This window comes from Mustela nivalis, assembly GCF_964662115.1.
Source record: "Mustela nivalis genome assembly, chromosome: 12".
Taxonomy (NCBI): Eukaryota; Metazoa; Chordata; class Mammalia; order Carnivora; family Mustelidae; genus Mustela; species Mustela nivalis.
The window spans coordinates 13,375,623-13,400,077 of NC_139031.1; the positions used below are offsets into that span (position 1 = coordinate 13,375,623).

The following is a 24,455-nucleotide window of genomic DNA, read 5'->3' on the forward strand; positions in this document are numbered from 1 at the left end:
AGAAATTTCTTCACACTTGCTTCAAGGACTCACCGGAAGCCTTAATGAGGTCGCTGTTTGTGGGTTTAGCGTTGTGAGCGCGCCAGCCCTGAGACAGAGGTGGGGAGAAGGTATTTAAAACACTAGGAAGAGAGCAACAGCAACAATAAAGAGGAATGAGAATGTCAGACAGAGAAAAGAGACAGAAAGGAAAAGAAACCGAGGAAGAGGGAAAAGGACAGAAATAGCGAATGCTGTTATCTGTGCGGTGCTGAGGGCCAGCCTTTCTGAGGCGGGTGGTGGGGAAATCCTAGAACGACATCGAATAGATATGACCAGGATTGGCCCAGTTAGCCCTTCCTGTCTCTGTTCAGCTCAGCGGTTCTTCACACATGGGATCTGTCGGCTCCTGATGCAGGGTCTGGTGGTAGCACCACCATGAGTTCGCAGATTAAACCATCTGGCTTCTGAGAAAACCCAGTGAAGGGAAACAAAAATATTCTTAGAAGATAGTATCTTGGGTCTCCATCTACAAATGCCTACAGGACCTTTCCACTTGCATGTCTTTCCGGCCAATCAAAGGTATCTCCCCAGACCAGCTGCCCTCCAGACCTTCTGTTTCTGTCAACTCATGGCCATTCTCCCTGTGAACCTGGCTCAACACTTAGAGACGCTTTGGCTTATTTGCCTTGAATTCTCTACACTGAATTCATCCTAGGAGTTACTAACTTTGCCCCCAATATCCTTCTCTTTCACCCTCACCACCTGAGCCAAGCCCTTACCACGTCACGTAGACTTTTTAAACTAAGTTTTCTCCCCTGCAGCATGACTTTCCACTTTAGGGTCCCTCTCCTGCTCACAAGTGATAGTACACAGGCCTTTCTAGAATGCCAGCCACCCAGGTTGTCACTCCCCCATCTTTGGCTTCTAGTCAATCCAGGCTACTCATCAAGCTGTGCCCTATTTCTCATTTAAGTCCAAACACACATATTATTGTTCCTCACCTGGTATTGCATTCTTGCCCTTGTGTTTATTGCTCCTGCCAGACCTCCATCTCCAGGAAGTCCTCCAGGGTGATTCTAGCCCTGACAGATCTTCCTCTCTTTTGAAGGACACCACAGCTACCATCTCTCTCACCTAATCCAGCACTAGGGTACATCCCGTCTAGTGCTGAACACCATGATTTCATGCGCACGCTTAAGGGCATAAGTAATCTCTCTACTTCTTCCACATCCTAGGGCCTGGCACATTTAGATACTCAGTCAGTTGGATTTGGGGTAAATGGAGGAATGGACAGATGGCAGGATTCAACACATGTTGATGAGTGATAATCAATGGAACATTGTCGTCATGTGAGACTTCATTCAAGGAGGAGAAGGCTCATCACACAGTGCCTTCACATATAGACCACCCAGGTGTGGGTGACCTAGATGGACGCAGTGCTCCATGGGAGAAGCTGCCCTGGGCCCAGCATATCTTATGCTGGAAGACAATGGAAGGCTGCCCTTACCTGGCGGAAAAATGTCAAATTTCCAATAAAAGGAGATGGCTTGGGATGTCTGATGCCCAGCTTCTCCAGTCTTGAAAACGCTGATGTGGAATACCTGAGGGGAAAAGCAAATCTTAAAAACCAAGAAATTGAAGTTTTCATTCATATGTTGACTCTGTTGGGAAACAGAATTAGTGAGTTCTCCTCAAGGTAGAGTGGAAGGGAGTGGTTTCTGGTTGACAGTGTCTAAGGACCAAAGCGATAGAGGCATAGAGGGCGAGAGTAGAATGGACCCAGGAAATTCCTTGCGATCCCATGGCGGGCTGGAGATGGAGGAATCCTAAAATCTCAGAGGTGGGAGATACCTTGGCGAGGCTGTCTTCTAAATGCCCTTTCCCCACCATCAATATGTTGTTTTTTAAAAATGTACCTCGCCCCAGTTCAATTCCTTTGCTTCTACATCAACCATGAACAATTATCAGAAGACAAAGGAAAAAAAAAGTCCCAATGGCAAAATTAAGTTCTCTGTGCAAATTTATGTGTTTTGCTGGTCAAAAATGACCTCTGCACATAATTTGTCCCTCATCACATTCCATGGCTTAAGAGAGAAACACAGAAATAGGGAGGCAGAGAACACACCATGGAGACAAAACCTCATCGCCAACTGCTTATAACCTCTTCGTGTCTTTGTTTTCATGGCCCAAAACCATATGGGAAGCATATTTTCTTAACCAAAAATCAGGAAACGTGGGCCCGACAGATTTTGATGCCACTTTCCAGGAGAAAGCAGTAGTCTGAGAAGTGCAGCGTAGCTGTCAAAACATTGGAATTACTAGGATATTTCACCAGCTTATGGGAACAGTGGGATAACAGAGTTAAAGTCAGAACTGGCTTAGAAAAACCTGGACATATGGCTATAATCCCTAATCAGCCAGCCAATTAGGTCAAAAGTTCAGTTAGTTCAGAAAAATTAATGAGTCAAACTGGGTGTTTAGCATCATGCAGAGATCAGCCAAATCTCAATTTAGGAGCAAGGAAAAATATAGAGCGTATCATTACAGCCAAGCTTCCTAGGAGCACTAGAATTTAGATGAACAAAATGCTGCTCTAAAAAATCACTCACTTATCATTAGAAAGATGGAATGTTCGCTATAGTCTTCGACCTCCCCTTTGCCCACCTATAGTCCAATAAGGAGCACTTAAAATAAGAACTTTTCATCAAATATTCAAATATTCAGGGAAAGGACAACCCAACCCAAGTGCTGATTTGCATTATTCTGAGCAATGGGTCTATTTCTAAAGTAGTCACAAGGGAGAACCAAGAATGGGAAGGAGGTTTCCACCATCTGGCTGCTTTACTGGGTTTGAATGAATTCCTAGAACATCACACGGAAGTCCATGTTCAAGTATAATTGCAAATCACCCTCTGAAGCCACATGTGAATTATACAGATTAGTCGTGCCAACATTCCTCTTCATTAGTGTGTGTACCAAAGGTCGATAGCATAGTATGTACAATTATTTGTTCAAGTAGACTATGATATTTTAAATAACTCCCCTCACACCTAAAAGGGAAGACCAAAGAAAACTTATCAGCCCTCTTAAGACTTGCCTCAACATCCTTGAATCTGGTTTCCAGGTTCATGTCTTCATCAGTTTTTGTGAATTATTTTTTTCTAAATGTGATCTCTAATGGATGGAAGGAAATATGTAGATCTTGGGCCACATAATTACATCTTAATTTTGTAATTAGATGTCTTGATTGTCTAATTAAAGGACAAGAAGTCTGTGCCTAATTACATGTGCTAATTATAATGCAAGTCCATGCCCTAATTATGTAACTCCACTTACAAAAACATGGCTTGTGTGTCTCTGCACAAAATTCAGACATTTTCAAACATATGGCATCAGCAGAGAATGTTCTGGACACAACCATAAACTTCACTTTGCAACCCATACTCAAGTATAGAATTTGAGCATCTTCAGCTGGGAAGTGGCCACAACTCGTCATCAGTAACCAAAGTCCTTGCACCAAAATCATCAGGGGGAAAGATCACTGCCACGAGACTTCCAGGCAGAATTGCAAAGTGGGTTGCATTGGTCTTGCTCCCACTTACTTCTCTGCACCCTTGTTTCATACTCTCTGATCCCAATATTCCCATACTGCCCTCTGTCTCAAAAAAATAAAAATAAAAAATAAAAGGCTCTTTGGACAACTCAAAGACCCCAGGTGTTATGGTTTGAATCTGTCACCCCCCAAAAAGATCAGTTGAAGTCCTAACCCCTAACCCACAGAATATGATCTTATTTAGAGAGAGGGTGGTTGCTAATGTGATTAGTTAAGATGAGGTTGGGATGCCTGGGTGGCTTAGTTGGTTAAGCGTCTGCCTTCAGCTCAGGTCATGATCAAGTCCTGCTCCTTGTTCAACAGGGAGCCCGCTTCTCCCTCCACCTGCTGCTCTCCCTGCTTGTGTACTCTCGAGCTCTCTCTCCCTGGCAAATAAATAAATTAAAAAAAAAAAAGATGAGATCATACTCAAGTAGAGTGGATCCCTACCCCATGACTGGTGTCCTCATAAAAGGATAGCCACATGAAGACATGGAGACACAGGGAAAATTTCATGTGACAGCAAAGGCAGAGACCAGAGTTACATAGCTACAAGCCAGGGAACACCAAAGATGGTCAGCAAACCAGCAGAAGCTAGAAAGAAGCCAGGAAGGAGTACCCCCTACAGGTTTCAGAGGGAGCACAGCCCTGCAAAAAGCATAATTTCAGACTTCTAGCTTCCAGAACAGTGAGAAAACAAATTTCTGGTGTTTTAAGCCCAGTTTGTAGTACTTTGTTATGACAACCCCTAGGAAAGGAAAACACCAGGAATACCCCTGAATGAGTTTTAGAGAGTCAATGATAAAAGATTTTTAAAATGTCCTCCTACTACGTTAAAAACTGTCATTGCAGAGGAAATTTCTTTTTTTATGTCAAATCGTGCCATTAAGTCCTGTGCCATCAGAAAAGTGCAGGTGGTCTGGGAGGCTACTGTGAAAGGTAATAAGTGACCAAGTGGCCGCCATATTGTGATATTTAGAACAGCTTCTCTTTGATGGGAATTTTTTAAGAAGATTTTTTATTTATTTGTTTGACAGAGAGAGACATACAGCGAGAGAGGAAACACAAGCAGGGTTAGTGGGAAAGGGAGAAGCAGGCTCCCCGCTGAGCAGGGAGCCCGATGTGGGTCGATCCCAGGACCCCAGGATCATGACCTGAGCAGAAGGCAGACGCTTAACGACTGAGCCACCAGGCGCCCCTCTTTGATGGGAATGAATGCAAATATCCCTTAATTATGATTATGGACATCTATCATTGTTTACATTAAGGATACTAATGTTGGAAAATGACATCAGAAAGCATATGCAGTAGCTTCAGATAGCATCGTTTGGTTTCATTTCAAGCTCAAGCGATTGTTTCTTGGTACAGCACACACACCCCTGCAATGGCAATGGTGTGCCTTACACTGCCAGTCTCTAAATAAATTGAACCATGTGGATCAATTTCAAAGTAAGATTTCATTTTTAAAGCCTAGAAATTACCCAGCATTTCATTTTCCCCAAGACAAAGCCCTTTCTTGGTGGATTCAACAGAAGTGGTCAGCCAATACACTGGTTAGCCCAAGAAGCCACTTGTGATAAATTGTGGGGATATTTTGATGACTCATTCATTAAAGAGACAGTCAAGTTGATTGAGGTTTGGAGCAAGAGAAGACCATCAAATGATGGCCTGCCCTCCAAGATTTCCCTCATTGCATATCTTAAGCAACCATAGAGGAAGTGGTTTCTCTGCAGTGTGCTTCTGGAAAGAGCCAACTCCTGGTTCATCCATGACGTTCTCACTAACACTATCAAAGAATTTCTCCTTGATGAGTTTCAGAGGCTGTTGATATTTTTGAAATGCTGAAAGATTCCTTTGGCAAGAGCACATCTCCTGGGGTAAAAACTGTGATCCTCCAGTGAAGCCAGGTAGCCCATCTGTCCTGCTCTTTGGAGAAGAAAAGCCCTTTGTCATGGTTCTCTGCGCTTGCAACACGTACAACTCTCAATTCCATTAAAAATTGTGGCCACATTGGAAATGTTATTAGAAACTAAGACTTTAAATTGTAGCTTCCAAAAGGTCTTCAGACAAAGGAACAGAATGCGATGTTGGCTAGCTTTGACAGAAATACTACCAACTATTGGAGATATGGCCTATTTTCATTTTACTCTAATTCTTTCCAGTTTTTTCTCTGAGGATATTTTCTATTTTTGAGATTCTATTTTCTATAATGTTTTTCTATTTCTATTTCTTTGTATTTCTACTTTTTTCATTTAATATAAAGAAAAATCTCCATGTTGTGAATTCTTTATGAATATTATTTCTATGGCTATATGATACTCCTCTTATGGACATATCCTAATATACTAAACTATTCTTCTTATTAAATATTCAGGGTGATCTTGAATTTTTAGCTAATTTAAATTATGCTACTGTAATGAATATCTCTGTGCATCAAGCCTTTCCAGCACTTTCTCCATGGAGCTTTCCCAGACCTGAAATCCATGGGTCACTGGATTCAAACACTGGTACACAAAGCTTCCCAGAAAGTTTGTCCCAACAAGTCTCACTGTGTGTGTATTTGTTTCACCAAAGGCTCTCATGAAATTTTTTTCTAATTTTGTAGACACGTTAATGTATCTTGATGTCTGCATTTCTTTCATTATTAGAGAGAGAGAGAGAGAGAGACAGAGAGAGAGAATACATTTTGCCATCTCTTTTTCCTCTAATTTCAAAAATATTTCCCAACTTCAAAATGATTCTCCCTGCCCCCTCCCCCCTGTTCCTACCATGGCTTATCTAGGTGGCAGGCACAATTGTGCCACACTGACTGGTTAAATAATTAATTGGAAACTGAGCAGTCATTGATAGGTGACTGCAGGCTGACTCCAAGCACACATTTGGACCGGGAGAGGAAGATAAGCAAATGAATTCTGAATAGTTTTTATTTAGAAAATAACTCACCATTGCCTGTTAGTTGATTTTAAATTCTATTTTCTTCTCCTTCCTTGCCCCATTTATACCACAGAAACCGTAAGCATAGCGGTTGCCTCAGTCATGCCTCCCACCAGGAGTTCCTTGGAAATACGAAGCTTCTAGAAGAGGTCATTCCAGTTTGCCCTGTCAGCACCTCATCTCTGTTTCAGCATCCTTAGCCTCATGTTCAGTCCCCTTTCCTGGAACCCATTCCCTCAGCTTGACTTCAGGGCTGGAAATCATCTGGTGTACATTCATCCATGTCTCCTTAGTAGTACTAGTTAGATTATCTACTAAGATAAAACTTGCAAAGCAGAATGTTCATTCACTAATCTATAAAGTTGGTGTCCTTTTCCAGGAACAAGAATCTGATGTTCCTGCTCAGGGTCCCTCCTTTCCAAGTACTTGAGACACCAAATCTATCATCAGAGGGTAACGTGTTGAGTCAGGTTCTATAATAAGAGGGGGCTCATCAAACAAGTATGTCCCTGGGATCCTGGTAAAATAATCCTGCCCTAAAGCCAAGCATACCACTAGAAACAGTTGGCCAAGAGACAGTATGTTTACTGTCCTGCTCCTCTCTCCCTGCTGACTGGCCGCCTCTGTCTTACACCTTAGTACTAGTGGTGCTTGGGTCTATTCTGATCCTTTTGTCTGGCTTGTGGAAACCCCTCACTATTTTAGCTATTATAATTCTGTAATACTTTTTAATATCTTACTTTCTTATATTTTAGAATTAATTAGTCTAGTTTGATGAAAAATTTTGTTGAGATATTTTTATTGGAATTGCATTAAATTTATAAATTAGAGTACAAATGTTATCACCACATTGAGTATTCTCTCTTTTTTTTTTAAAGATTTTATTTATTTATTTGACAGGCAGAGATTACAAGTAGGCAGAGAGGCAGGCAGAGAGAGAGGAGGAAGCAGGCTCCCCACTGAGCAGAGAGCCCGATGCGGGGCTCGATCCCAGGACCCTGGGATCATGACCCGAGCCGAAGGCAGAGGCTTTAACCCACTGAGCCACCCAGGCATCCCCACATTGAGTATTCTCATCCTGTGAATGTGTTGTAGCTCTCCATTAATTCTATTATCTCTTTTGTTCAGTAACATTTTCTAATCTTATGCACAGAAGAGTATCTTTTTGCCATCTACATGCATTTGTTATTGGTATTGCTCATGTGTAGAAACTCCATTTGGACTTTTAAAAAATTACCATATAGTATATTATTAGTTTCAGAGGTAGAGTTTAGTGATTCATGGGTTGCATGTAACACCCGGTGCTCATTACTACAAGTGCCCCCCACTGCCCCTCCAGCAACCCTCAGTTTGTTTCACATAGTTAAGAATCTCTTATAGTTTTTCTTCCTCTCTGTTTTCATCTTATTTTTTTCCTTCCCATCCCCTATGTTTATCTGTTTCGTTTCTTAAATTCCACATATGTCAGAGAAAGACAAATACCATATGATTTCACCATTTGTTTTTTATGCCAATCTTATCATCAAGGATCCTTCTAAACTTTCTCTTTAGTTCTACTGATTCACCTGTGGATTATCTGATTTCTTATGCTGACAGTCATATTTTATACAAATAATATCAGTTCTATTCTTTTAATCCTTTTCTCTCATTTTTCATTCTCTTCTCTTATTACATTGGTTAGGACCTCTAGTACAATGTTTAAAAGCAGCATTAAAAGAGAGTATCCTTTTCATTCTCCTATGGAGTGTATCTAAAAAATCAAGTGTGAGGTTTTGCTGCAGAGTTTTTACAGATATCCTTTAATGGGTTAAAGACATTTCTTCTATTACTAGTTTGCTTAGAGAGTTTTTCTAGATTAGTCTTGCTATAAGCTTGTTTATTTTATTAATCTTTTCAAAGCATCAAATTTTGCTTTTTTTGATCATTTCTAGGTTTTTTGTTTGTTTTGTATTTCATTATTTTATACTCATTTTTTATTGTGGTATTTCTTCTACTTTCTTTGGGTTTACTTTTTGTTCTTTATTTCTTTGTTTTTTTTGTTTGAGTTTTTAAGTTAACAATATAACTCACTTTTTTACAGTATTTTTAAAAAATAAATGTAGTTAGGGATGTAAATCCTACTCTAAGTACTTCCCCACACACACACCCAAAGACTTCTTTACCTGCATCCTACACATTTTGAAATGTAGTGCTTTCATTGTCCAATAACATTCTAATAGGAAACTTCTGAATATAATATAAAACGTACTGTAGGGGCACCTGGGTGGCTCAGTTGGTTAAGCAACTGCCTTAGGCTCAGGTCATGATCCTGGAGTCCCAGGATCAAGTCCCACATCAGGCCCTCTGCTCATCAGGGGGCTGGCTTCTCCCTCTGCCCCTCACCCCTTTCATGCTCTCTCTCTCTCTCTCAAATAAATAAAATCTAAAAAAAAAAAAAAAAAAAAGTACTGTAAGGTGCACACAAGCAAAACTCAGGGAGATATTTTAGAATTGTAAGACCTTCCAATTGTTTTCAATTCTACCCAGCCTTATCCACAAGACATAGTAAATAAAATTCATTATAATTTGAATCCAAAGACCTAGAAAAGGGAATTGCATCTAATCTTCACTCCTCTGGAGGTAGAAGAATGAAGGAGTACTGAGCAAATACTGAAGTATCTGACTGATGTGCAGTTCTTTCCCCAATAATGTAAGAACCACAAAAGCCTAGTCATTGTAATCGTTAAACTGATGACAGCTTTGTCACAACAGAAGAAAAATACATTTATACAGACATGCAAAGAAAGTTATACAGTCATTACTATTATTATAATTTATAATAATTTTGGATGTTTCCTATGTACCAGGTACTGTGCTAAGAACTTTTTTATACATTGTCTTACATGAGCCTTCCAACAATCATGTAAAGGTAGAAATCAATATTATCTTCATCTCGCTGATTAGGAAATTAAATCTTAAAGAGGCCAGGGAATGTACCCAAGGTGATGCTGCCACAGTTGAGTGAGAGTGGAAACCAGGTCGGCCACATTTCAAACAGGTGCTGGTAGCAACTCACTCCACTAACCTGTTCCTTCTCGTCCTCGAGGCCGGGATGCTGCGGATAAGCCACCACATGAGAACACACAGTGACTACGCCGAGAACAAAGGCAGGCTTATTAGAAACCCAAAGTACAATAATAACAGATACTAATTAACTGACGATCATGATGAGAGAGCTTTTGTCCTTGTAAAAGCCAACCCCCTCACTTCTGTTTCTTACCTGTCTTTTACTCAGAATGCTCAACTATTTCTTCTTTCTGTTGTGTTCCTGTTTCCTTTTCTACTGGATCATTCCTATCCATATACAGACATGTTGCAGTATCTTCCATCTTGGAGGAAAAAGGTAAATTCCTTCGATTCTAGTTATTGCCTTGTTTTTCTTCCTTCCTTGCTAGTAACTTCCTTGGAAAGCATTATCTAGACTTGTTCTCTTCCCTTCTACACCCCTAGTCTCTTCTCCAACTGTTCCAACCACGTTTTGTGTACCCACCACTTCACTGGAACTGCCTTTGTCAAGGTCACCCATAATCCTGACTGGGTCAATCAGTGATTTCCTGGCCAGTCTTTGTACTTGACCTCTGAGCAGCATCTGGCGCAGATGAACACTTTCTTCTTCCTGAATCATTCTCTTCCTCATGCTCCCTGTCGGCACTCCTTCGACCTCAGCAGCTGCTTCTTGGTGTCTTCGCTGGCTCCTTTCCTTCTAATAGTCACATCAGCTTATATACCCCTATACATCACTAACTTCCACATTTCCACGTCTAGTTCCATTCTCTCCACTGACCTCTTCTTTATCCAACTGCCAAATTGGCTGCACCCTTTTAATGTCTGTTAGGCACATTAAACTTAACATATCTAGACCTTAATTCAGTTTTCCCTCTAAACTTCATCCTGCCCAGTTATCTCTATGTCACTGTTGCAACCACGATCCACCAGTTGCTCAAGCCAGAAACATCTGAGACATGATCGAGTATGTGATTGTTTAGAATATGTCTGTATATGGATAGGGTTATACATCTCCAGCCCATTTACAGTAGGCTGGGTTATATGACTTTTTTTTTTTTTGCCAACTGAGCACGAACAGACACGATGTGTGCCACATCCAAGCAGAACTCAAAAGAGCAGCACGTGGTGAGCCATTTGATATTTTCCCCTATACCATAGACCACTAGTCTCCCAAGTGAGAGTTGTTCCAGAAGCCTGGGTCCTTTTATGAAGATGAGGAGGACCAGAGTTGAAAGTGGCCCATGGTGGACATTTCGTGGGGGCAAGAAATAAGTATTCGTTGATGTAAATCACTGAGATTGGAGGCAGTTGCTATCCATGTGAAACTTACCTGAAGCTGACTGATACTAGACCTGATTTAGCCTTTTCTTTCGTTTTTCTTACTTTACATACATTCTTATCATATCTGCCCACTTCTCTCCATCTCCACTGCTTCTATCCTGGTACAAGCCCATAAGAGGATGATTTGCTAGTATCTAGCATATGCATTTCCCTTTGACCCATCAAATTCACTTTTAGGAATTTGTTCTACTCATATACTTGAACATATACATATGTTGAGGGGTATTCATTTCAGCATTTCTACAACATGGAAAGACTGGAAACAACCTAGATATCTGTCAGTTTGGGGCTGTTTAAATAAATCATTATGCATTATTAAATAAATCATTATGCATATTGAATAGTATACTATGCAGCAAAGTTGGAAAGTCATCAAGACACAATATTATCCATAGTCAACATTTAAATTTCCCCAATTGTCTCATAATTTTACAGTATGATTATCAAATGAGGACCTAAATAAATTCTATATGTTGTAATTGGGTCAGAGGCCTTTTAAGTATCAAGTCTCTAAATTTCCCTCAACTTCTTCCCACCCACCTTTTTTCCTCTTGCATTTTTTATAAACAGAACAGGTTGTGTCTTATAGGTTTTCCCATAGTCTGAATTTCACTGGTTGCTTCCTCTGGTATAGTTCAACATGTTCTTCAGTCCCAGTCTGGTAGTGAGATCTAAACCATTGGTTCTTGAATTTGTCTGCACCCTGAGAACCTTCAGAATATTCTCATTTTGTGTCCCACTCCCACCCCCCGTGGTGACTTAATTATTTAGGGTGTCGCTGGAGCTCTGGAATTTTAAAAAGATCCTCAGGTGATTGTGGTGTTCCAGGTTTGGAAACCACTGATCCAGAGGCTTCTTCTTTCTTCTGCAAGACTGCTCTATGGGAGATTGATAATGTCTGTTTTTCTCTTTTATTGTGATCTTAGCTGCTGTGAGGATCATCACCTAGATCTATTAATTCATTAGAAGCTGCAAAATGCTGATATTCCTTCTGCACTTATTAGCTGGAATAATTCTAAATTTACCCTCTACTGCTACAATTACTCTGAAAAACTGTTCATATAAGAAAAGTAGGATCAATGTTCAAGTCTTTCCTTTTATTGTTAGTTTTCAAAATAATGAGTTGATTCTGTAACATCATACATTAGTAACTCATGATATTTTGTATTCTTATGAATTCATGGATTTAAAAAATATTTGATGCTCTTTGATCCATTGCAATCATCATTTTATTCATCAAATTGTCCCATCTTTGGCTAGTGGGAGCATTTATAAGTTTGCTCCTGAGTGTTTTTGATAGAACGTCTTTCTTGCTTTCTGAAATGACAAGATGCTCCAGGCTCATCTTGTACATTTCTTGCCCTAGACCTAGATTATCCACTTTCCCAAAAAGTCCTGGTTCTGTTTAGTGTAAAATGATCTCTAGAGATCCTAAGAGGAGAAAGACTTTTCACTGTACTTCTTGGTGATACTTCATGATACTATTTTGATACTTCAATCACATAAATGTCTATTCAAAAGCATAAATAGATCCTGAAACTTTTTAATTGACTCCTCTGTAATTAGTATTATTTTAAATGTCTAGTGGTATCTACAGAAAAGATCAGTATGGTGAATCCTATTAGAAAGTGAGGGAATTTTTCCACCTCACACAAATCAGAATGGCTAAAATCATCAGCAAGTCAGGGGATGACAGATGTTGGAGAGGTTGCAGAGAAAGAGGAACCCTCCTACACTGTTGATGGGAATGCAAGCAGGTGCAGCCACTCTGGAAAACAGTATGGAGGTTCCTCAAAAAGTTGAAAATAGAGCTACCCTATGACCCAGCAATTGCACTGCTGGTATTTACCCTAAAGGTACAAAGGGACACATGCGGGGAGCCTGGGTGGCTCAGTGGGTTAAGCCTCTGCCTTCGGCTCAGGTCATGATCCCAGGGTCCTGGGATCGAGCCCCACATCGGGCTCTCTGTTCCACGGGAAGTCTGTTTCCTCCTCTCTCTCTGCCTGCCTCTCTGCCTACTTGTGATCTCTGTCTGTCAAATAAATAAATAAAATCTTTAAAAAAAAAAAAGGGACACATGCACCCCAATGTTTATAGCAGCAACGTCCACAATAGTCAAACTACGGAAAGAGCCCAGATGTCCATGAACAGATGAATGGATAAAGAAGATGTAATACACACACACACACACACACATACACACACACACACACACACAATGGAATACTACTCAGCCAGCAAAGAAAAGAAAAAAGACATCTTGTCATTTGCAATGACGTAGATGGAAGTAGAGGGTATTATGCCAAGTGGAAGAAGTCAATCAGAGAATGACAGTTATCATATGATCTCATTCTTATGTGGCATTTAAGAAGCAAAACAGAGGATCATAGGGGAAGGGAGAGAAAAATAACACAAGATCAAATCAGAGAGTGAGACAAACCATTAGAGACTCTTAATCATAGGAAATGAACTGAGGGTTGCTGGAGGCGAGGTGATGGGGGATGGGGTAACTGGGTGATGGGAGTTAAGGAGGGCGTGTGATAAAACGAACACTGGGTATCATATGAGACTAAGGAACCACTGACTCTGCTTCTGAGACTAATACACTATATGTTAATTAATAGAATTTAAATTTAAAAAATAAAATTTAAAAAGAAAGTGTATTATACCTCCACCAGAAAGGATGAATACCCAACTTTTATATCAACATGGACGGGACTGGAAGAGATTATGCTGAGTGAAATAAGTCAAGCAGAGAGAGTCAATTATCATAGGGTTTCGCTTACTTGTAGAGCATAAGGAATAACGTGGAGGACATTGGGTGAAGGAGAGAAGTGAGTTGGGGGAAATCAGAGGGGGAGATGAACCATGTGAGACTATGGACTCTGAGAAACAAACAGGGTTTTGGAGGGGAGGGTGGTGGGGGGTTGGGTGATCCTGGTGGCAGGTATTAAGGAGGGCACACATTGCATGAAGCACTAGGTGTGGTGCATAAACAATGAATCTTGGAACACACACACAAAAATTTAATTTAAAAGAAAAAGAAAGTGAAGGAAATTTTTAAAGCAAGCTCTCCTAGCTGTATTAGTTTCCTAGTGTTGCTGTAACAAACAACCACAAAGCTGAAACAAAACAATGTATTATCTTACAATTCTGGAGGTCCATAGTCCAGAATCAGTCTTGGTAGTCTAAAGTTAAGATGTCACTAGGGCTGCTTCTTTCTGTCCAGAGGAGTATCAGTTCTTTGCCTCCTTGGCTTATGGCGACATCTCTCTAATCTCTACTTTCAGGAACCACATTAATGTCTCTGATTCTGACTCCTCCTGCATCCCTCTCATAAGGGCCCTTGTGATCACATTTAGGGCCCATGCGGGGAATTCAGAACACCTTCCCCATTTTTGAGAGCTTTAATCACACCCTCAAAGTCCCTTTTGCCATCTAAATGGCATTCACAGTTTCCAGGGATTTGGACCTGGACATCTTTGGGAGTCATTATTCAGTTGCCACATCACCTTATATTGTGTATATATCCTGACTTTATGTTGGAGTATGCCTGAAAAGGGGAAATGTCTCTGTGGGGACAGTGAGATCATCAGGGCTTCCTGTTTAGAGAGAACTGGGTGGTACAGCTCCTTGGGGGTGGGGCAGAGGCAAACTCCAGGCTCATCTGACACAGCCTCTGTCTGGGCCATCACTGAACTAGGCTTTGCTGGCTCTACTGCCTGAACAGCCAACAGATAAATATTTTAAAGAAGACACTACAATTTTCTTTAAACAAAGAATAAGTCATCCAGCTGATGACTATTATAGCACAGAGAGCTAACTTTTCCATTTTTATCCCATCTTTTCAGAGCAGGAGAGTCGGTTGAGTCAATAAATCTCAATCGGTATGAAGACATTAAACTTCTAAATTCAGTCATTTGTAGAACATCTTTACAATTTTGTCATATCTGCAAATCTCCTCTGCTATTACTTGCTTCCCCATTTCCTTTAAATAAACTTAAATGCATTCATTTAAAAGGAAACTATGTTGTGGCCATAAATGAAAACCATTACCACTTCCAAAAAGAAAAAGTAATGGTAAAAATCAACACCTTACCATGGAAAACTTTTGAGGTCTGTGAACCCCCTAGAAGGACTGTGTTGTTCTACAGGCCACTGGTGGAAAGACCCGGCTCTCAAGGATGGCCCAAGAGGTGACATTTTTTTAATGGGCTCTGTCTCAGTTGCCCCAGCTCAGCTAATGGTGTAACGGCACGGCCAGAGGATGCTGAAGCATCTTTCCCAGGGCGCATGTGCAGAATTAGAGTGAATGAATGCCATCATCCTGTCCTTCCCTTTCTCAGAACTGAGGAGAGCTGGTCTGCTTCTACCATTGCTGGTCTGCTTCTACCCTATGATAGTAGTTTACCCTCCCGAAGGGGAGAGGTCCTCATGGTGAAGCGCGTTATCACTGTTAGAGCTAATGGGAACTGACATGTCACAAATGAAGAGTATCACTGGGTCGACACGCAGTCCCTGTATGTCTCATAGCAGACCCAGCTCCCGATGCCAGGGAGGCCACAGGGACGTGGCATGTACAGCCTAGTGGACTGGACAGACTCTCAGTGGCTCGTGACAAGCAGTTAATTACGCATTTACGTTATGATCCTTGCCGCGAAGAAGCATCCGTGCCAGCTGAAATGTACACTTTGTGTTTTGATAACTTAGCACTTCCTCCGTCCGACTACTGGATGGTATTTGTCGAAGCTGAGAACAAATGACAAGCGGTCCTTGTGCTTATTACCTCCCCTCATGGCTAGTTTTCTGGCAACAGGACCCTCCAAAGACGACCGGTCTCCTGAAAACCATTAAACTGAGGACAGAGGAGTCAAACTGGCCTACGGCAGGGGAAGGCACAGGAAGACTGCGCTGCTTTGGAAGGACTGGGGAACCAGGTCCGGTGAGCGGGGAGCACGGGTGCGTGGAGGGGGCCCTGCTTTCTCAGGCTTTCTGATGCCCATCCCACCCCAAGAAAACCTACCAGCAGGAATTAGCTGGCACCTCGGGCAGAAGCAGCACAGGGCAGGGAGTCAGAGTTGGTCAGGAAGGGAGGCGGCACAGTGAAGCCGCCTCAGCCCCTGCTCCACTCCTCTCCTCCAGGCCACGCGGGTGGCCGCGAAGAGATTCTGGGAGTGGGCCTTGCCCTTCTGCACCAGCGAGAATTAAGGAGAAGCACAGAGAAGTTTCACAAGGTGAAAACACAGGCAACCTATTTTGTTTGAAAAATAGAGCAAAGCAAATGAATTATGTCATAAAATCAGTTAAGTGCTATTTATGAAGCACTTCTGGATTTTTTTTAAAGTGTTGATTATTTGACTGAATTTAACTAGTCTGAGCCTCCCTCCCCCCACACACATGAGAAAAAAACAATGACCTATATAAATGCAGGCATGACGGCTTCCCCTCAAACCTCTCTTCCAGCATGGAGAAGGGGAAAGAAAGACTAATGGCTTAATGCATTTAAAAAATATTCATAATAAGTATGTTTAAATAAAACATTTATATTTATTATGGCATATTTAAACGTATCAATTTTAAATACAGAGCAATTCACATATAACTTTATATGTTTATACATTTGAAAAGGAAATGCTGCCTCCTGTATTTGGGCCTTGAATTCCTTATGTGTGAGGGGACCGTAGGCCCAGACGCGGCATCTTACAAAAGCCCCACCTCATCCTGCTTCACCCGGAAGCTGGAGGACAGATAGCTCCTGAGAGGTAAAAAGCAAGTCCTCCCCAAATTTCTTACAAACTCCTGTCAAGAAAGAGTTTTGCTCCTGGGCACTCCCATCTTCCGAGCTGCCCCACTGCTGAGCTCTGCAGCCTTGCCCACAAGAATGAGGTTCTCATCAGAGAGGCACAGGCAGCTTCTAGATCTAGAGACACAAGTCACCGGAGATGTATTTTTGCAGAGGTGGAAAAAGAACTAGGTGGCTCCAGGTCAGTGGAAGCATCACCAGGAGACAACTGAAAGGACTCTTGTTCCTCGTGGACAGGTAAGGGTCCAGGCCAGAGCCCAGAGTTCATTTTTATCTCTCTATCTGCCAATTAGTAGACTGGGCCTCACTGATAATTGTGCTCTGGAGGTAATGGCTTGTTGAAGTAATTGATGGTGTTTGTCCTCACTAGGGAATCTTAGCACATCAAAAGATGTTGAGAAAGCCAGAAATTCACCTAGAGTCTGAATTAATCACTTTGTCAAGCACAACAAAGGCTGTCTTGCTTGGTTAATAATCCCAAATGAGGTAGCAACCCTCAGTTAAATAAGGAAACTGTGGTGTCTTTAATTAATATTTCAAAGAGCTCAGACTGGCTTTTTTACTCACTTGATGTTTATGAGAATGGGACAAAATGCATCCAGAGCAAGAAGAGTGAGGCCTGGCCTCACGGGCTTCGTAGAGAAGGATCTGGGGGCTTTCGTTAACCACAGGGTCAGTGTGTGTGGCTGAGCCCGGGTCAGAGGAAGTCAGTCTGCGCGTCTGCCTCCGAACGCTGCCCTGTGGCCTCAGCACTTCCTCTTACCGAGGCTTGGCTTCTGGGGTGCTGCTGAACACTTCCCCCTTCCCCCCAGCTCAACTACTTCAGCCTCTCTGGGTTCACCTCAACGCGGCTGCCCTTCAGCCTGCCCTCTGGCCAACTTTCCGACCTCAAAATGGCTCTCTTCACAGGAAGCTCAAGCTTCCCCAGCTTCCCCCACAGGTCTTTGCTGCCTTTGGCCTCTCCCCCTCCTCCCCCTACCTCCCAGAGCCCCAGGCCAGCTCGGGCTCGGCCCTGGCTTGCAGCCATACTGCAGCCCTGACTCAAGGTCATGCAGGCCAAGGTCAGGCTGGACACACTGCCGTGTTGGCCTGATCCCCGCTGCACTGCCATTTTGAAAAGAACGTTGACACCCCCAATGCTACTTGTAAGCCACCGTGCAGGGTGAGGGGATGGGGTCGGGAAGGCTGCCAGTCCAGTTCGGCAATCCTTACAGAATGTAGATACCATACAGAGGGTGAGTAAGACATCCCCGCCCCCCCACCCCCCAGAGTATATCCTATGGAAAACCAATGGGGGAAGGGGGGATTTCCCTTGGACTTGGGGAAGCCCTGGTAACTAACAACCTTCCAAGTACTTCTTATCTTACCTAATAACTCCCCAGTTGGTATCCTCAGTGTCGTCTTTGACTCTTTCCATCAATCTTTGTCTGCAGTCAATCGTCAAGTACTGTCAGTTCTGCTTTCAGAAGATCTTGGGCGTGTTCTTCTCCTTTCTTCTAACTGGCACTGCCCTGTTTCAACTCTCATTGTCTCCCTGGGGCATGGGCCCCTCCTTTGTGTCCTGACCTGGCCTTCCAGCCTCTGGTTTCTCCCTTCATCCAATAATCCAGTCCACGCCAATCCACACCAGTGCCAGAAGAATCTTGCTAACGCACAAATCTGATCATGCTGTGGCCCAGTTTGGAATTCTCTATTGGCTCCCTGTCAAGACACACTCAGCTCCTTTATCTGGCACATAGGACCTTAGATGATCTGGCCCTGGCTTGACTCTTCAGTGCCACTCCAAGTGGACTCTTCTCCCCTGCCTTTAGACTCTAGCAATCTTGCACGACTTGGAACATTTCTGGTTATGCCGACTTGTTTTATCCTTCCAGGCTTTTCCCGCACGCTCTTCGTCAGGGCCAAGACTAAGGTGACACAGCAAGGGATCTAGGGTGTGACATTTAAGGAGGCACTCACTCTCAGGGATGTGCAAGCCTGAGAGTGAGCGCCTTCTTAAGTCTTGTGTCCCAGATGCCTGCTTACCTCACCCTGGTCCCAGTACTCTTCCCTGCCTGGTGTGTCTGCCCTCTTTCTCCACTTGGAAAGTCCTGATCATTCTCCAGGTCTCTGCCAGAGGGATGCCTCCTCCAGGAGCCCTCCCAGACTGTCTTTGACACATAGAGACCATCTCCTTGGCCAAGGGCTCCCTAATGAGGAGGGACTGCAAATGAAGAGTGGAAAGCTCAGTGTATTGTTTGTAGGAATACAATCCCAAGTTCATTATTTATTGTACCTAGTTCTGTTTCCATCATGTGGGTTTAGTCATCTGTAGTTAATCCTTTTGTTTTTATGAAGTCCTTAAAGAACCCTTTAGATGTTGTTGTGAAAGAGTGACATCTGCCTTGGGTGAACCCTAACAGACAATTAAATTAGAGCCCAGGGAGGACAGAGGGGGCTCCTCTCATCTCTGTGCCCTGCATAATAGTAGCGAATAATTACAAAGTGTTTCCTGCAAGCCAGGAGCTGGTCTAAGTGTTTCACACATGTTAACTCACTTATTTCTCTCCGTGCTCTGTGCACGCGGTGCTATGATGATCCTTTTCATCTTGCAGATGTGAAAACTGAGGCTCAGAATGATTAAGTGATTCACCTAAGGTCACACAGCTAGTAAGCAGCTGAGAATGTCTGGTTCTGGAGTCTGTGCTCTTAGCTAGCAGCCTCTACTGTCTCTCCTTTTTATTTTTATGGAGCAGCCGATTGCCTACAACCCGACCCGTCTACTAGAGAGTGGCTTAAGGACTCTGAGACGCCTGTGAATAGGCAGATGCCATTATCCCCTGGGATCAAATCAGTTGATCAGACTGGCTACCGAGTCAGCAAGGCCACAAGACTTGACGTAAGGACTGGTGAGCTCGAAGAGAAGCCTGGCCTATGCAAGGTAGACCAGCTGTTTCTTTGGCCAGCCCAATTTCAGTATCTCTAAGTAACCAAGGTTGGTACACAGAAGCACAGGTTACTGGTGCACAGAATGGTTCTGTTCTTTCGTATCTTGCCTAGTAGGCACTCAAAAAAATATTTGCCAATAAGGGGTGCCTGGGTGGCTCAGTGGGTGGCTGGGTGGCTCTGCCTCTGGCTTAGGTCATGATCCCAGGATCCTGGGATCGAGCCCCGTATCAGGCTCTCTGCTCAGTGGGGAGCCTGCTTCCTCCTCTCTCTCTGCCTGCCTCTCTGCCTACTTGTGATCTCTGTCTTTCAGATGAATAAATAAAATCTTTAAAAAATATATATATTTGCCAATTGGATTTGAGGTTATGTCCTCATGAACCCAGCCAATACTGCCATCTTTCTATTGAACTGCGACCTGCCCAATAGCCTGGAACAGGCCAGGAAAACCCAATTCTGTCTCCCAGCTTTGCAGATGGCTTAAAATGCTTAGGCAATTGAGATAACAAAAGGTTACTGGGAGTGTTTCAAAATGTTTACAATCCCACTGCATCTTGTTTGTTACTATAGTCCCCACATCTCTGCAGTGACCTAACTCTTAGCAAGTTGACCCCGTGGCCCTTGCTCATCTAGCGATGGTGAAGAACCACAGGACCAACTGGAAATTGTATGGAAAAGGTCAGAAGGCAATGACAGCTCCAGTCTAAGATCGCCAAGAGTCCCGATGCCCTTTGCTTTTCAACATGGTTGGTTCTGGCTCTTATGGCTCTGGGACCTGGTTCAGAGGTGCAGACCTACAGAATCAGCCTGACCTTCCCCGTAGCCAGCCCATCTGGGTTAGGCCTCTTACCTGCCTCCTATACCTTATAGTCTCTTGTATAATTACTGTCTCCTGCCCCAGCCTTATCCTGGCCATTCTTAGCTCATCATTTGTACTGGGTATTTATTGCTGTGTAACAAATTGCTCCAAAACCAAAGTGGCTTAAAGCAACACATATTTATTACCTCACACAGTGTTTGTGTGCTGGTCATGAATCTGGGCACGGGCTCCCCCAGAGGTGATGGCTCTGGGTCTCCCGTTAGGTTACAGTCAAGCTGTCCACTGAGGCAGCAGTGGTCCGAGGCTAGCCTTGGCCTGGGGAATCTGCTTCCACACTCACTTATGTAGCTATTGGTGGGCATCACCCACGAGCCTCTCTGTAGGGCTGGTCCGTGGGCCATCTCTTTCCCCGCTGAGCAAGTGGTCTAAGGGAGGCAGGGAGAGCCCAAGATGGCAGCTTCAATCTTTTACAACCTAATCTTGGAGGTGATAGATTGTCACCTTGGTTGTATTTTATTGGTCACATGCCTGACCCTGATAGAGTAGGGGACAGGACTGTGCAAGCCTGTGAAAATGGCGGAGGCAGGGGGCACAGGGATCATTAGGAGTTATCTTGGGAACTGGCTGCCACCTTGCCCTTGCCCCAGTGTGAGACAATTTAATTCAAGTACATCCTTCTTCCAAAGTTTCACCTTGCGTTTTTCAAGTTGGTTACTGAGCCTTGTAAAGTATGTAAGCTGTTCTTCCCTAAGATTAAAACAAGCTTTGGTTGCTCTGTTCTTGATTCCCCTAAGTAGTTAGTGCCTCCTCTGTGCTAGGCACTGGGCCAGATGCCCTCTCTCCTGACCAAGCGTATACGTAGGACCTTCTTGGCTTTTACTGAAGAATAAAATAGGGAAAGTTTCTAGCTAAGGGGGATGAAAATGGATGTAGAGCTGTCAGAAAGACAGGGCCAGTGACAGGAAACATTTCCCAAGCTCTTGCTATGGATTAGGCATTGTGTCAAACACCGTGCCCTTTCCTCTCCAACCACATTCTTATGTCCACCACATAGATGGGGAAACAGGCTTAGAGCCTGGCCCCAGGGGCACAGGCCTTGGTCTGACTGACGGAGGGGCCTGAGCCTCCAGCCAGGCCTCTGATGGGTCTGCTCTGGCTCAGCAAGGCCAATAAGAAAAAGGAGACTAAAGGAGTCTCCTAGGAGCAAGAGAAAAGAAAAGCAGCCCAAACTGAGGGATTATAACCACGGAACTAAGTTCTTTAGTTGCTCTGGAGGCTAGAGTCTGACATCCAGGTCTCAGAAGTGACATGGTCTCTGAGGCTCTAGAAAAGGACCCTTCTGGGCACCTGGGTGGCTCAGTGGGTTAAGCCGCTGCCTTCGGCTCAGGTCATGATCTCAGGGTCCTGGGATCGAGTCCCGCATCGGGCTCTCTGCTCAGCGGGGAGCCTGCTTCCTCCTCTCTCTCTCTCTGCCTGCCTCTCTGCCTACTTGTGATCTCTCTCTGTCAAATAAATAAATAAAATCTTTAAAAAAAATTTAAAAAGGACCCTTCCTTGCTCTTCCTAGTTTCTGGGGTTGCTGGCAATCCCTAGAGTCCTTGGCTTGCAGCCACATCCCTCCAAGCCTGCCTCCATTGTCACCTGTGTGTCTATGACCTGAGATCTTCTTCACTTTGGCTGTGTCTGCCTCCAGGGTCCCTCTTCTTAAAGCACACTCACTCATGGATTAGGGCCTACTCGAATCCACTGTGACCTCTCCTGAACTTGTTTGCATCTGCAAAGACCGTATTCCCAACTAAGGCCACATGCTGAGGTCCCTGGTAGATGTGAATTTTGGGGGGACACTACTCAACTCAGGGCAAAGACCATCAGAGCTGTCAGCAGTCCTGAAAAAAGCCTGAAGGGAGTAACCCGTGTGTGTGTGGGAGGGTGGGGTGGGGTGGGGACAGATCTTCCTGGCCACTCTGGGCACAGGAAAAAAGGAGATAGAAAGAAACTGACTCTAATGAAAGAAGACACTAATTCAAAAACATTTTTCCCCACAGCTCATTCTGAAAGCTAGGCTTTGTTGGTTGCCGACTGGGATAGGGGGACTCTTGTGATTTTTGTTGTTGTTGTTGTTAAGATTTATTCATTTATTTGAGAGGGAGACAGAGAGTGGGCAAGTGAGGGAAGGGCAGAGGGAACGAGGAACCAGACTCCCCGCTGAGCAGGGAGCCCCATGCGGCTGATCACAGGACACTGAGACCATGACCTGAGCCAAAACCAGCAGCTGCTGCTAAACCGACTGAGCCACCCAGGTGCCCTGGCTCTTTTGGTATTTATCATTACTTGAACTCCTCTGTATTTAGCTGTTTTACTCCGCATTCTCGGTTTATAAGGAAAAAGGATGCAAAATCTTGTGGCTGCTTTCGGATGGCAAGAGGAGTCCCTGTTCAGCTCTGCCAACAACTTTGTAGTGAACAGTGTATACAAGTACATGACTGGGAGGGGCCCGGAAGTGAGTTTAAAGTCTTTCTTTGTCTTTGAAAACCTGAGTGAAACTCACCCTGTGTGACAGGCCTTGTGATACTGGGTTACACCCTTTCGTCTTATAACCACCAGCCAGCACCAAGGGTTACTTTCTTGAAGGGCAAGAGATAATCCTAAAACATATATATATTCTTAATAACACAGTAGGCCTTAGCACCATGAGAGTATTTAAAACAGCTCTGGAGCTATTTCTGTCTTCAGCCATAGCCATGTCTTGGTATAACAGCACCCATAGATTTACTGCCCAGCAAAGAACAATAAATTTATCCTAAACACTGCAGCTCACAATTTACAAGGATGTCCCCTGGCTGTAATATATTTCAGGATAGGGTGGACACACTCGGTTTTCTCCACCCAGGCTTCTTCAGGTCTTCTGGACTTAAGCAGTGCCTCCCTTCCATCCTGCTTTTCTAGCCTGGAGTTGGGTCCCCGATGGGTCAGCCACTCCCTTCCCCGCCTCACCTCCTGAATCACTGTTTGTTCTTCTCAGAGTATGTTCCAGCACCGTCTTCTGTCTGCCCCTGGCCTCCAATGCCTGTTCACCAGAAATTCCCAGGCACATCTCCAGACTCGGTTCCGGTCAACCTGAGCCCCTCCCCTGAGCTCATGACCCCACGTTAGTACTGTTGGTGCCAGCATGTCACTCCATGGCCGAGACCCACCGAGACCCGCCATCTCAGTGTCTCAGCTGCCAATTTCCCCACCAATGTCTGCTCTTTTTTTCAGAGGTCACTGTGTTCATTTACAGTAAAAATCCAGGTGTCTGGTAGCTTTAAGGTTTTGTTGATTCTTTGTTTTTATTTTTCTTATTTTGTTTTGTTACTCATGGCCTCTTTCTGCTTTGCCAGAGATCAGAACCCAGATGTGAAATATTGGAGCATACGGTAATTGAATCACTGCTTGCAATTCTTCATGCCCTCCCTGTATCAAAATTCCATATCACCGCCCTTTACTGGACAGCTTTCAAGTACCTCCCATTGTGGTGGGTGGTGTCTTCTTCCCATGAATGTTGGGCTTGGGCATATCAATTACCTTATCCAGAGAAATACAGGCAGAAGTGACATTAAACCACTTCCAGACTGAGGCCTCAAGAGACATCATTTCCCCTGGCATCCTGTGCTTTCTTGTGATCTGTCAGGAGTAGAGTTTTCCCCCCACCTATCCTGTTCAGCCTGGGCCCCATTACCAACACATATGGGTCAGATCTGAACCCAACCCACAGCCTAGAACAGAACTACCCCCCAACCCACAGACTGTGAGAAAAACGAATGCTGTTGCTTGCCAATGAGCTTAGGGTGGTTTGTTACACAGCGTTGCAGCTGTAGCTAATACAGGTCAGTTCTCCTGACTTCTCTGCTCATTCACTTCCTCATCTGTAAAATGAGGCCACTGGATCATAATCAAGGTACTCCGCCTCTTTTCTACCCCTGCGCTACTGATGTCTCTGGCAGGCACCCAACAGTAATAGAGACTAGATGTGG

The 24,455-nt window shown here is 43.8% G+C and overlaps 1 protein-coding gene and 1 long non-coding RNA gene across 2 annotated transcripts in view; one reads left to right on the forward strand and one right to left on the reverse strand.

Annotated features, from left to right (window-relative positions):
* TBXAS1 (thromboxane A synthase 1) overlaps positions 1-24,455 on the reverse strand; it is a 165,272-nt gene that overhangs the window by 111,342 nt on the left and 29,475 nt on the right. The window contains exon 3 of the mRNA XM_082693906.1: positions 1,490-1,583. Within this exon, the coding sequence (XP_082550032.1) occupies positions 1,490-1,583 (94 nt within the window). The remainder of the gene's footprint in view (positions 1-1,489; positions 1,584-24,455) is intronic.
* The window catches only part of LOC309845683, a 170,185-nt gene that overhangs the window by 90,143 nt on the left and 55,587 nt on the right, over positions 1-24,455 (forward strand). The gene's annotated exons all lie outside the window — the stretch shown is intronic.